This window comes from Fusarium subglutinans, assembly GCF_013396075.1.
Source record: "Fusarium subglutinans strain NRRL 66333 chromosome Unknown NRRL66333_c0000204, whole genome shotgun sequence".
NCBI classification, from domain to species: domain Eukaryota; kingdom Fungi; phylum Ascomycota; class Sordariomycetes; order Hypocreales; family Nectriaceae; genus Fusarium; species Fusarium subglutinans.
This window is the reverse complement of record NW_023502267.1, coordinates 36,491-49,907: the sequence shown is the minus strand read 5'-3', so window position 1 is coordinate 49,907 and position 13,417 is coordinate 36,491. Positions and strand designations below refer to the sequence as shown.

Genomic DNA, 13,417 nt, shown 5'->3' with positions numbered 1-13,417 from the left:
TCTTCCTAGTCTTTATAAAACAGTTTAGGATTTTACTAACCCTCTTACCGATCAGGGCCTAAATATACTGTCTTAAAGTCTTCTCTTATAATTTGCCTGCCTATTTGGGGCTTCATGGTGTCGAATCAGAAGAATATAACTGGCTAATCGAACCACAAAGATACTCCCAAGGGGGAAATATCAGAACGCCAAGCAAATCACCTGGTCTTGCTCGCTCATGACGTCTTTTGCTAGGGCCCACGATTCAGAACCAGGCACCGACATTCTTTGAGCAGCGAGTGGATCACGGCAAGTCAGAAGAGGTTGCAATGCTTGTCGAGGATTATTACGCCGGGGGGGGAACAAGGGGATGAGCAGTGATTTCCATAATGTAGGGCTCGGTGACTCCGGACCGTCGGCGCTGTTGCGACTCTATAATCTTTGTGGTCCAGGGTCCGAAATAGTCTCAAAATGTAGTGCTCATGTGAATCTAGACTTGGAGGCTATCGTGGGGACTGCGACGGGGAGTTGTAGATACCTGGCCTTGGACAAGGCGCCTTGACTGGAGAAATATGGATGGAGTCATGGCATGATCAACTCCCCGAAATTTATCGAACTGTTTGCATCTATTAGATGGACCTTCTTGGTCTTGGCCCAACGCCAAAGTTGTTCCAGCAAGTGGATCTCAATATCAATCACCACATGATGCGGTTGTCGGCGATGACTCTAGCAGTAGAAGGCGAATCATGTAATATTTATGGTAACTGATAACACATAAGTAGTTATTTTCGATGAAAATCCCTTACTATGTCAGCCTACTTGATTTGACGTTTTATTGCTACACAGCAGTGGTCTTGGCACAGAACCTGAGTGCCCCTGTGACTACCAAGCTGAGAATCGTGGGTGCTCCCAGGGTTATCTGGGCTTTTGTACGATGTGATCCCCGGACGAGCCTTTCTTCTAAGTTCGAATAGACTTGAAACATGCCATGGAAGTAAGTCGAAGCAAACAGAAGAGTAGTATTGACATGCTGTGCTTGATCAAATTAACCACATAAATGCATGCATCAAGCAGTCTTGGGAGTATTTTTAGGCTTTCGACCATAAACCATACGACTTTCGTGATGTGAGTTGCCATGAACCCTCGACAAAGTTGGCATGCTACTCACACATTAAAATGAGGCAGCGCTCTTGGCTCCTTGAGTGCCTTTCGCATCTGGCTGACCAGCACCGTAGCCTCTTCTTTCGACCAACCCAGGATCTCTCTGATTGGGAAAATTGCAAAAGCTCCATCGTAGAGACCAACTTGCTTCAGCTTCTTATCTTGAGGCCAACCTCCTATGCAACTGCAGTCATGTCCCTCAACCTATCTACACATCTGGCATCGCCAGATGCATGAGCAGGGATGCAGTTACATGGACCACCAACACACAGTTGTTCCAAAGTCTGATATGTGAGACTTTACCATGATGTAACTGCATGGCAGATGAAGGGTTTTTCATCTTCCTTGATTGTCAGCCCGCTTGTAAGACATCTTCGAAAGCTTTATAGGCTGTTGTATGGTATCATGATAGTAACAAGATGAATCATGGAGACTGGGCACAGAGCATATAGTCAAAGATGAACCCAAGGTTTTACCCAAGAACTACACATATATATTTGTTTCTGTGTAGCCTTGCTAAGCTAACGCTGGCTCTAATAATAACCTCAATTTGTGCTATAGAAACCCCTGCAATGGTATGTCCTCCGCGGCATCAACAACGCTCGAGCCCAAAATATGCATCACAACCCCCCCCAAAACGCTATTTCCTCCTTTTTCGTCTTTCTATTTCTCTAGATCTCTTGTGCCCGGTTTGACTCGCCAGCAATGCTTTCTTCGTACTCTGTCAAACGCAATGCCTCTTCCACGTCATTCACAAAGTGTCTCTCGCCAGCCATTTCCACAATGCCACTGCTTGACATCAATCGCCATACAGGGTGATCCTTGCGGGCTGGGCATCGAGAAAAGTACACCCGCACTCCTCGATCGTGGTAGTTACGCACGATCTCAGTCAGAACCTGCGTACCAGATCCATCCATAGAGGTTACACCGTGGATATCAAAGATGACGTTTCGGTTCATGTCGGTACTGCGAAGGCGAGGCAGAGCGGGATGTGCTTTCGATGTACCATAAAGCTCCAGCCGACGAAGTCGGGACTTGAGCTCTCCTGTATTGGCAAAAGTCAAAGGCTCCGGGATCTTGACGATGAGGCAACCCTCAATGAATTCAAGACTCGCCTTGTCACCTTCCGCATTCTCAAATCGATTTGTCCCCGGAATTCGGCCCAGGATCTGGATGCGTGGCCGCGTACTATGCTTGATAACCATGAGCATCGACAGTCCTACACCGAATGCCATACCAAGTGTGAGAGAGTAGAACATGGTCGCAAGGAAGATAACAGCCATAAGACCCAGCTCAGTCCAGCCACGGATCTTCAAGAAGAAGCTGATGTCATGGGGCGCCTCTTCTATCAGCGAGTAGGCGACGACAGATATCATTGCTGACAGGACAGGTTTCTACACGATATTAGCCCATGTGGCACAAATAGGTTTCATAGGATACTCACTGGCAGGTAGTAAAAGTAGGGAAGAAGGAAGAAGATGGATAGCAGAGAGATGATGCTCAGAAACATGGAACTGGCGGGACTCTTGCCTCCGGTACTCTTATTCACCTTGCTTCGTCCATACCCTCCAAAAGCTGGTAGACTCATGAAACATCCACCAACCATATTGGCGATACCGAGCGCAATCATTTCTCTGTTGGCACTCAGCTGAATGCCCTGTATAGTCTCACTTGAGCCCAGACTCTTCGCAGCTACCGAGGATTCGAAAAATCCAAGAAGTGCAATGAGGAAGGATGTGGCCATGGCACTTCGAATATGCGGCATATGCTCGAGCTTGAAGGGCCATTGGAAGGCAAGAAGCTGGCCGTTAGCGGCCTTTACTGTGCCCAGAATCTCAACTCCCTGGTTCTCCCAATCGAGGCGCCAGCAAAGAATTGCAGATACAACAACGACCACGAACCGATCCGGGATATAGGCAACGCCAGGATATCGAGGCTGTAGACGATTCTTGAGTTCACTAAAAACACAGTCAGAATCGCATCGGAAATAAAGCCACAAAGCGCCACTTACCGGCAGATCATGATGACCAGGAAGCTAATTCCGGCGATGGCAAACGTCAAACCATGCGCTTCGTGAATGTTGTTAATCATGAACCTAATCTTCTCAACGGGGCTGCCGTGGCTTACGCCAGCATCGTCAGCCAGTTCAGCGAGTCCTAACTCAGGAATCAACTGGTCAACGGCAATGACGAAACCGATGGCGCTGATGAAACCGCGGAGAAAAGGCCTGCTGAGAACGCTGTCCATGAAGCCCAATCGCGCAAGGCCAGCGATGAGTACCATAGCACCCGCCATCCCAGCGACAATTCCGCAGATTTGCGCATGCAACAAGTCATTGTCTTCGTCCTCTCCAGAACCAACATTCTGCTTGACAACAGTTCCCACGAGGAGCGAGCCGGCAGCTTCAGGGCCAACTACCATCTGAGGGCAGGATCCCAAAAGGGCGTAGATGAAGGGGTTGAAGACGAAAGCGTAGAGACCGTGAATTGGAGGGACGTGGGCGAGATTCGCAGCGAGGGAGAGGGCCATTGGTAGGTAGAACGAAGCCATGGTAATGGCCGCAACAAGATCGCCACGAAGATACGAGACCTTGTACTGGCGCATCCAGTTTAAGCAGGGGACATAGTACGCAAGATACCTGATAGAAGTTAGCATATCATTTAAATGTTGGAGGGACTGGAGCGCTTACATGAACGCTGTATCCTCGAAACCAGCTTGTTCAGCAAGTATACTACTATGGCCCATTGTCTTTGTTCGCATTCTCTTCTTCAACCATTTCTTCCAGTCTTCATGACCCACGATTGTCGTAATTGCATTGTCTAGCACAGGAATGTGCGTGCCCGAGCCTGCAGTCTCGCTACCATCTTCGTCGGTGCTCCTCATAGTCAAGGTCGGACTCATAGGTCGCGGGCTGAAAGTGCCATGGCTGCAGACACCAGGGTGGGCAGGGTGAACGCTTCCTCGGCGTGTGTTTGAACGCTGGTTGTTCCCGTCGATCAAAGGCGTTGTTTCGTTTGCGAAGATCTCGTTTATTGTAGCTCCCGGTTGATGTCCTGGCGAATCTGGAGGCGATGCGACCGGGACGCTCGTGGGAGTCGTAGAACCTTCTGCTGTCGGGCTTTCGCTCTCGTTTCGATCATGAGCGCTCAGAGCTTGACGGAGAGCACTGGGCTGAGCAGGACGGTGGTCGGTCCCGGAGTTGGTACGACTGTGGTCGGGTCGTTTGGACATGATTGTGGAGTTCGATCGAGTCGCAGTCTGAGTTTAATGGAGATTGCATCCGGAATTGAAGGCTAGGGAACTGTATATATCCAGCAAAGTATTCAATAAGCTATACCCAAGTTCCTGTTTCTGGCGCAGAGCCAAGTCGACAAAGACCGACGGATGAAAGTCGACTAGAAAAGCGACGAAGAGGACGCGACTGACGATGAAGACGGATGCATGGAATCTAGACTATATAGCCAACGATCACGCAAAATCAATTTGCGGTAAAAGACACAAAGTTTGAGGAACAAAGAGAAAGGAACCAAAGTTCATGGTTCGCTAAGACTAAAAAGATGAGGAGCACGAGTACCTAGCCCGTGTAAGGTATCAGCCAGGGCAGGTAGGTCCCTTGACTCTCTGAGTGCAATCATCAGCATTTTTCTATGGATCCTAGTCGCCATCAATCTCAGATCTAGCCAAGCTTCTCCGCCAATCAGACGTGACCGTTGGCAAATGCCACCCACGCAAGCCCAACTTCTGGCTGCGTTTTAAGGCTGTTCGGTGACATCAGAGCGCTAGCCCCAGGTGACTTCTAGCGGGGTTTCCCACCGCCCTCTCGGGGAATGTGAGCGAATGGCTGATCTCGTGTTTTTCAGCGATCCCTGCTGCTTTAGTGGTGAAGCTGATGCCGGGAACCCGACTTCGGTCAAAGTAATTCACGAAGAATACCTAACATCTACAAAGAATAAAAGCCAGTCACTACATGGCACGTAGATGCTTGAAGCTTACTTTTGGGTTATCATTACCAAGATTTACAACAAAACGATCACGAGCTGCAAAACCACAGGGTACAAGATTATTATCACCATCAAAGTTCATGATATTACGCTATCAATTCCCTTGGCTGATACACTTTGATGAGACAACAGCCCGTTCCGGAATCGTTTTACTACTAAGTTAACTTGACTCCTAAATCTAATTAAAGACAAGATTTTATGCTTTCCAATTTGCTAATATCGCTCTTAACCATAAATACATCCCCAACTGACTCGCTTATATCGAGATCTGGTGGTGTTACATAATTAGAATATCTCGGATATGCACTGTCTGCTTTAGACCTGCTCGTTGACAAACAGACCAGCCATGCCCTGGCCTGTACCGATGCACATACTGGTCAACAGCATCTTCTTCTTTCGCCGCCTGCACTCGGAAAGGCCTGTAACAATCTGTCGAGCACCTGTAGCGCCCAGCGGGTGACCAAGGGCGATAGCTCCTCCACGAGGGTTGAGCTTGTCTGATGTCAGACCGAGCTTGTCTTGACAGTAAACGGCCATAGAGGCAAAGGCCTCGTTGATCTCAACAACGTCAATATCGTCGAGGGAGATGTTGTGCTGAGCAAGAAGCTTGGGGATGGCAATGCTAGGACCAATGCCCATGATACGAGGCGCGAGGCCAGCGATAGTAGAACCAACGTACTTGGCCATGATGGGCTGGCCCAGCTTAATGGCTGTAGATCGCTTCATCAGCAACACGGCGGCAGCTATAGAAATGTTAGTGAGAGGCTTCTCAAATCGAGCAGAATAACCTTACCTCCGTCAGTAAGCTGGCTGGCGTTGCCTCCAGTTGTAGCTCCACCCCATTGAGGGAAAGCAGATCGAATCTTGCCCAGGCTCTCAGCGGTAGTGCCTGGTCGGATACCCTCGTCCTGGGTAAGAGTAACCTCCTTCTCCTGGCCATCGGGGCCCTTGACCTTGGTGGTGATGGGGACGATCTCATCGGCGAACAAACCAGCCTTTTGCGCCGCCTCAGCCTTTTGGAAACTCTCGGCCGCGTACTTGTCCATCACATCGCGAGTGACGCCAAAGTCCTTGCTGACATTCTCGCTGGTCCAACCCATGGGCTGCATGCAATCCACGGACTCCTGGCTTTGTGATGTAACAGCCTCGTCGAAGGGCTTCTCCAGCGCATCGCCACCGATGGTCATTTGTTCAGCACCCATAGCGATACCGATCTCGATGGAGCCATTGAGAATGGAGTGGGCGATATCGGCGGTGGCCTTCAGACCAGAAGAGCAGAATCGGTTGACGGAAGAAGCACCAGCGGTGTTGGGGAAGCCAGCAGCGAGAGCAGAGGCGCGAACCTTGTAGGCAGCCTTGGCATCGGAGACCTATTATCAATTATCAATATGGAGAGTTCGATTTGGCTCATGGGGCTGCGACGTACGTTTCCAAGGCAGATATCTTCGACAAGGGCAGGGTCGAGGTTTGATCGTTCCCGAACCTCCTTGAGCAGAGCATACACCATGTATTCGAGAGAAGTATCCTTGAAACCACCCTTCTTGGCCTTTGTGAGAGGGGTTCGGGCAGCGAGGGTGATGACAATGTCATCGGGGTTCTTGGCTTGACTATCATGGCATTGTTAGACTCGGTAACAAACAATTCTTTCGAGCGATCGCCACTCACATGCTGTTGAGCGCCGACCCGGGGGCCAGGTGCTTGATGATGGAACCAATACGTTCAGCGGCCATTGTGTATGTTCTGTGCTGTGAATCGACAAAACTTGTGTGTCAGGTTGGATAATAATCAAGTTGAGGCGACAGCGCAGTTGGCTTTAAAATAGGAGAAAAGGATGCCGAGGCGAAGTCCATCATGGGAGGGGTCTGGGGTAAACATTGACGGAAGCTGTAGCGGTACTTGCGACGGCGCATCCAAATGTGTGGGGTTAAGCCGAGGTAGCGCTCCGAGACTGACCACTTCCCGAGGTTTCGTTCTATTACATAAGGCAGATTGATGACATAATGTTACCGACCTCGGCGAGAAGCCATGGGAGCCCACTAACATGCCAACAGGCTACAGCCGCTTCAGAAACAGCCGTCTTTAGCTATCTCGGCATTGTGAACGCCCCATGAAAAGATCCCGGAATTTGATTACTGGCTCCTAGTCACAACATCAGTATTCAATTGTCCATTGCTCTGCGTATTGTACACTCCATGCACAACGTCGCTTCGACCGGACAACATCTTCTGCTTTGAGAACTCAAGCAACCAAATTTATCGTCAAAAACGACTGGAATGCAAAGGAAAACTCAACATGCAGTTGGCTCAACAGAGGATTCTCACTTTCCATACCACTTGCCTTACGACCTATTCCACTCTCTCCGTTATGTGTCATTCTCTGACATTCTTGACGAAGACTGAGCACAGACTCAAACAGTGAAAAGCGAGCGCCCATGATGTGAAGCATGGGATTGGTATCCCAACGCCGGCCCATTCTTAGATGATGATCCAATAAGAGCACTGGATTCCATAGAGCGTGTCTCGGAAGTCCCTAGTTTTCTAGATGTCTGGACCCTGGCTCGACAGCCTATCTTCCCGATGCGGCCATGTAAACCAACCAGTAGATTGGATAGCTTCATACTATATCCATTTTCGGCGACTTTCCAGAAGCCACCGCTGACAAGCTGTCCAGGTTATTTAATGTATGAAGAACAGCTACCCAACGAAATGTTTGCTGAATATTTCCCTTATAAGTCGAGGCCGCGACTATTCTCGTCCTGTTCCTCATGGCCGCAATCTCAATTGTCCTTGGCTAACTCGTCACTCCTTTTTATTGACAGTCTTTCCAACAATCTGCTGAAGCTGAACATTCATACTTTCATTTCATACTTGGCTGTGCCAATTTGTGTTTAACTTAACCGCCACTGGGACAGAACATCAGGCAACATCAGTGGACAATTAAAAGCTGAGAAGAACAGTCCCAAATTTCCATTCAAGACACCCGATCTTTGTAACCTGGCTTGTTGCCTCTCCTTTCTTGTTCCAACCACGGCTATTACTTGAAACAAACTTGACGATCAAACAAGAGCATGGCTCTGTCAAGGCATCTCGTGGCTCTCATGCTAGCCGGTCTCTCGTACGCCACCCGCGATCATAAGAGAGGGCTTTGTTTCGTTCCCAATACCGAGAAACCTCAGGACGACAAAATCTGGGTCCAGAACGGAAGTGATATCACATGGTACTACAACTATGGGGACAAGCCCTCTGCTGTATACAAGGATGTTCCTCAAGGACAATTCGAGTTCGTACCAATGATGTGGGGTGTAGGATCTGACCCAAGCGATACGGCGTTCCTTCAAAATGTCAAGAGCCTCATGGAAGATGGACTCAACATCACACATGTCCTGGGGTTTAATGAACCTGATGCTAGTAACGATGTGGGCGGAAGCAATCTCGACCCCAAGGTCGCTGCCGAGGCTTGGGTTGCAAACTTTGAACCACTGGGTGAGATGGGTGTAAAGCTGGGCCTCCCTGCTTGCACTGGCGGATGGGGTAGTATGCCATGGCTAAAACAGTTCTTGGGAAATTGCTCTGCGATCAAGAGTCAAGGTGGGCCTAAGAGAAACTGCACATGGGACTATCTTCCCGTGCATTGGTACGACAACTTCGAGGGTCTTGCATCTCACATCGGTGAACGCCTTGCCGAGTATGTCTCACTTCTCTGTAGCCCATACCCGTGCTAACAGATTATTCGCAGATGGCCCAATTCTACTATATGGGTTACAGAATATGCCTACGCGCACCAAGACCCTCAACCGACAGAACAGTTCTTCAAGCAGACTCTTAAGTGGTTCGACGAGTCAGACTTTATTGGGAGATACACCTATTTCGGCGCCTTTCGCTCAGATGTATCCAATGTTGGACCTAACGCAGCCTTCCTGTCAAATAGTGGTGGTCTGACAACCATCGGGGCTCAATACTTGGGACTTAACACGACTGGTGAGAACAATGCTTCGCATTCGAGAGTGAGCTTACCCAGCGTGGGCCTGTTGGCGGTGGTGCTAGCTGTTGTGGTTAAAACAATTATGTAGAGGACAAATTAATGAATAAAAGAACTACTTATTTCCAAGACACAACCCAGGACGAAAAAAACGGCTCGTAGACAATGTAATGCATTTGCACCAGCATTCAGTGGCTGGGCAGCGGGATATCTATACCCTCTATCAGGGCGGAATGATGTAACTAAAAGCAGAAGTGATATCAATATTAAGATTCATCATGATCCTTCCTATCCGTCAAAAATATTCTTCAGTTCATGAGACCACATATTCTCCCCCGTGTCATTACTTTTCCAAAACTTCCTCCACCCCCTTTTAAATGTTCTTATTATCATAGATGCAAGTCATAAGATTAGGCCTCGGTGGCTGCAAGGCCTTGAGGCACAATGTGTCGATCGGTAGGTCCACGAGAGGTGCTTCGCTTTCCGAGAGACTCGCCAGTGTCCTTTCGAGAGAAAGATGCCCAGGTCTTGAAGCTGGACAGAGACATGGTTCGAGCGAGGCGACCACCGTCTTCGCCACCCTGGCCCCAGATACCACGGCGGACAGGAGCGTCCTCAAGAAGGTGGAAGTGTCGTTTGGTCATCTTCCAGAGCTCAATGCCAGCAACGAACACAACAGTGAAGCCAACGGCCAGAGCCCACTCCCAAGTGATGCCAGTGTGCTTGAAGAACTTGTGGTTGAGGACGGGAATGTAGACCACAGGGAAGACAGAGAGACCACCAAGGATGACGGACCAGAAGAGGAAGCGGTTGGAGTAGATGTCCTTGAACACGGGGAACTTGCTGTTGTCGTCAGGGTTGAGACGGAAGATGGAGCGGCGCAGACTCTTGAACTCCCAAGCAGAGATGAGGATAAGCCAAGTCAGTTCAGCAAATGTGGCAGCGCGAGCCTTGAACACGGGGATACACTCCTCGGAGTATCGCTGGTTGCACTCGAAGCCGAGGTTACCACCATTGGCACCATAGACGATGATGACAAAAGTGCACATTGTGCAAGCACCCATGATAATACCGTAGACAATCATGTCGATGATGATCTGGTTGGTAAATACACCGCGCTTCTTGTCCTGGGGAGGCTTGCGCATGATGTCCTGAGCGCCCTGCTCGCGACCAAGCCCGAAGGCAGGGAACGACGAGGTAGCCATATTGATCCAGATAATTTGAAGAGGCGAGACAGGGAACACGGAGAAGCCACTGTCATCGACAAAAGCAAGGCCGCAAACTAGGAGGATAACCTCACCGACGTTGGAAGTCAGGAGATGGAGGACGAACTTCTGGATGTTGTCGAACATGCGACGACCCTCACGGATAGCGGCGACGATAGAGTTGAACTTGTCATCCGTAAGTACAATCTTGGAGGCAGACTTGGCCACATCAGAACCGGAACCCATGGCAATACCGACATCAGCACGAGACAGAGAAGGGGCATCGTTGACACCATCACCAGTCATAGCCATAAAGGCACCACGACGACGGAGAGCGTCGATCATGCGGGTCTTGGTGTCAGGAGCGCAACGGGCGATAACCAGAGGAAGTTCCTCGAGAGCATCGATCTCCTCATCGGTCATTCTATCAAAATCGGTCGCCTTCTGCACAATGGACTTGGCGACGTGATCAGGCAGAATACTGAGGTTCTTGGGGATAATACCGACTTCCTTAGCAATGGCTTTGGCAGTCTCGGGGTGATCACCAGTAAGCATATGAACTCGGATACCAGCGTTGGAACACTCGGCGATAGAGGGCTTGGTTTCACGGCGAGGAGGATCGTAGATACCAGCAAGGCCAAGGAGAATAAGACCCTGTTCGACCTCTGTTCGAAGCTTCTCGTCCTCGGCGGGAGAAGAGGCTTGCTTGGCAGTGAAACGACCATCCCAAGGACGGTAGGCGATAGCCAGGACACGTTGTCCCTGAGAAGCAAGACTGTTCATCTGCTCAAGAATACTCTCCTTGAGCTCATCGGTCATGGGCTGCTGGTCAGGTCCAGTGCCGGCGTAGTCGCAGAGATCCAAAATACGCTCGACAGCACCCTTGGTGAAGACCATTGAGTTGGCGGTGTCGATAATGGAGCCCTTGGCAACCTCGGGGGCATCGTAGATAACGGACATTCGCTTGATAGAGCTGTCAAAGGGGAATTCGGCAATTTGCTTCCAGCCCTCACCCTCGAGAGTCTTCTTTCCAGAGTTGAAGCGGTGAGTGAAGACTTGAAGGGCAATTTCGGTGGGCTCACCGGTAACCTGCCACTTCTCCTCTTCATCATCGTACCGCACGGTGGCCAAGTTGCAAAGCGCGGAAGAAAGCAAGAAAGCTTGAAGTTCATCAGTCATCTCGCACTCAACCTCAGGCTCAGGCTTCCTAGGCTGGGCATTGTTCTGGTTGAGTTTCTCATCGGGAACATCAAACTTGAGGACAGCAGCACTACGCTCGCGATCGTAATCACGAGGGGCTTCCTTCTCTTCGGGCTCATCGCTCTGCTTGGAGTATGTGACTCGACCCTTGGTGGGATCGTTGGGACTTTGAGAGTCGCGAACAGTGTAGATGTGAGAAGAGGGGATCCAAGCCTTGCGAACAATCATGGCTCCTTCGGTGAGAGTACCAGTCTTATCGGAGCAAATGTTGGTAACGCCTCCAAGAGCCTCGAGGGCGGAGAGATCACGGACGACGACGTTGGCCTTGCGCATTACAGTAACAGCAACGACCATGGTGATAGTCAAGACAGCTACCAGGGACTCGGGGATGATGGCGATACCAAGAGAAGTGGCATAGATAATAACCTCGTTCTTCATGTCGAACTTGTTGACAGCAAACACGACGATAGCGAGAATAATAGCGCAACCGAACAGGACATAAGCAAGAGCGGAAAGCTTTCGCTGGAGAGGGGTTCCCTCAGTGAGACCCAAGAACTTGCCGATAACATCCCAAGTTCGCTTGGAAGCACCAACAAAGGGCTGTCGCTTTCCATACTTCTTGTAGTTCATAGATCGGCCAGCCTTGCGAGTCTTCTTGGAAGTAGAGGCAGCAATCTTACCGACCTCAGTCGACATACCAGTAGCAGTGACAATACCACGGCCACGGCCCTTTCGGACGACGGTGGTGGCATAAGCCATGTTGACACGGTCACCAATACCGATCTCATCCTCGGACTCGACAAGCTTCTCGGTTCCGGGAGCGGTGATATTGTTATCGGTAATCTTTTCGACGGGGATTGATTCGCCAGTGAGTTGACCTTCCTCGCAAGCAAGGTTCATGGCTTCAAAGAGGCGCAGGTCGGCGGGGACGGTGTCGCCCATCTTGAGGAGGACGATATCACCGGGAACGACTTCGGGGCTATACAATTGATTAGTTTTGAGTCAAGTTTTGGCTCTGAGTAGTAAACACTTACTTGGATATAACTTGAGTCTTTCCATCGCGAAGAACCATGGCACTGGGCGAGGAGAGAGCTCGGAGAGCATCCATGCGCTTCTCAGCGCGATACTCTTGCCAGAAACCAATGGTGACGTTGAGTACGATAACAAAGACAAGCACACCACCTTCGATGTAGTCTTTGATACCGAAACTAAGAGCCATGGCAAATGCAAGAACCTGTGGCGGGTTAGTTTGGAAATTTGGGTTTGGAGGGGAGTGCCACTTACAATGATCATGGCATTGAGCAGCTGCTTGGTCAAAATACTGTACCATGGCACAGTACCGCCCACATCGAGCTCATTCTTTGGATATTTTTGCTGAGCTTCAGCTACTTGTTGGCTGGTAAGGCCCTTGTCGATGCTTGTGCCGAGAGCTTGCGCCGTCTCCTCAATTGTGAGGAGGAACGGGTGCTTGGGGTACTCGGCCGCCATGGTCGATAAATTGAAGATTGGCGACCAGTATTGGTAGAAAAAGGCGCGAGAAGAGAGCTGAAACTATTGTTTGTGTGCTCTATGCTCTGGATATAAGTGACGGTCGTTGTGGATGTGTCTTGATGGGGTGTATTGGCGCTGTATACAAGAGTCGAGTGACTACTTGAACTTCATTGACGAATAAAAGAGTGATAATGATGAAGGAACTAGCTTCAAGACATGAATGAGTAAATGTTATCTGTCCGATTATTAGAGAACAATCGACGAATGTGATTGATAACTATGGAGTTTATGGGAAATAGACCTTGGCAAGGTGCGGGGGACGAGGTCATATATAGTTGAGGGAGGGAGAAATCTCAAGAAACAACAGTACCGTCATAATTAGAAAAAAGCCCCATGGGAACA

General features: G+C 49.8%; 4 protein-coding genes across 4 annotated transcripts; 1 reads left to right on the top strand and 3 right to left on the bottom strand.

Annotated features, from left to right (window-relative positions):
- Positions 1–1,811: 1,811 nt before the first annotated feature.
- Positions 1,812–4,371, bottom strand: FSUBG_11132 (sulfate transporter; the record flags this gene model as incomplete). Its single annotated transcript, XM_036675782.1, has 4 exons — positions 1,812–2,534; positions 2,585–3,098; positions 3,152–3,778; positions 3,830–4,371. 4 exons carry the CDS (start codon positions 4,369–4,371, stop codon positions 1,812–1,814), a joined length of 2,406 nt encoding a protein of 801 aa, XP_036533406.1.
- Positions 4,372–5,456: 1,085 nt separating this feature from the next.
- FSUBG_11131 (acetyl acyltransferase) lies at positions 5,457–6,871 on the bottom strand (the record flags this gene model as incomplete). Its single annotated transcript, XM_036675781.1, has 4 exons — positions 5,457–5,884; positions 5,935–6,511; positions 6,568–6,748; positions 6,807–6,871. 4 exons carry the CDS (start codon positions 6,869–6,871, stop codon positions 5,457–5,459), a joined length of 1,251 nt encoding a protein of 416 aa, XP_036533405.1.
- A 1,337-nt stretch (positions 6,872–8,208) lies between these two features.
- Positions 8,209–9,210, top strand: FSUBG_11130 (uncharacterized protein; the record flags this gene model as incomplete). The annotated part of the gene is made up of 2 exons (XM_036675780.1): positions 8,209–8,825; positions 8,877–9,210. 2 exons carry the CDS (start codon positions 8,209–8,211, stop codon positions 9,208–9,210), a joined length of 951 nt encoding a protein of 316 aa, XP_036533404.1.
- A 319-nt stretch (positions 9,211–9,529) lies between these two features.
- On the bottom strand, positions 9,530–13,012 carry FSUBG_11129 (Ca2+-transporting ATPase; the record flags this gene model as incomplete). The annotated part of the gene is made up of 3 exons (XM_036675778.1): positions 9,530–12,503; positions 12,559–12,758; positions 12,809–13,012. The coding sequence occupies 3 exons, from the start codon at positions 13,010–13,012 to the stop codon at positions 9,530–9,532; spliced, it is 3,378 nt and encodes a 1,125-aa protein (XP_036533403.1).
- Between the last annotated feature and the right edge of the window lie 405 nt (positions 13,013–13,417).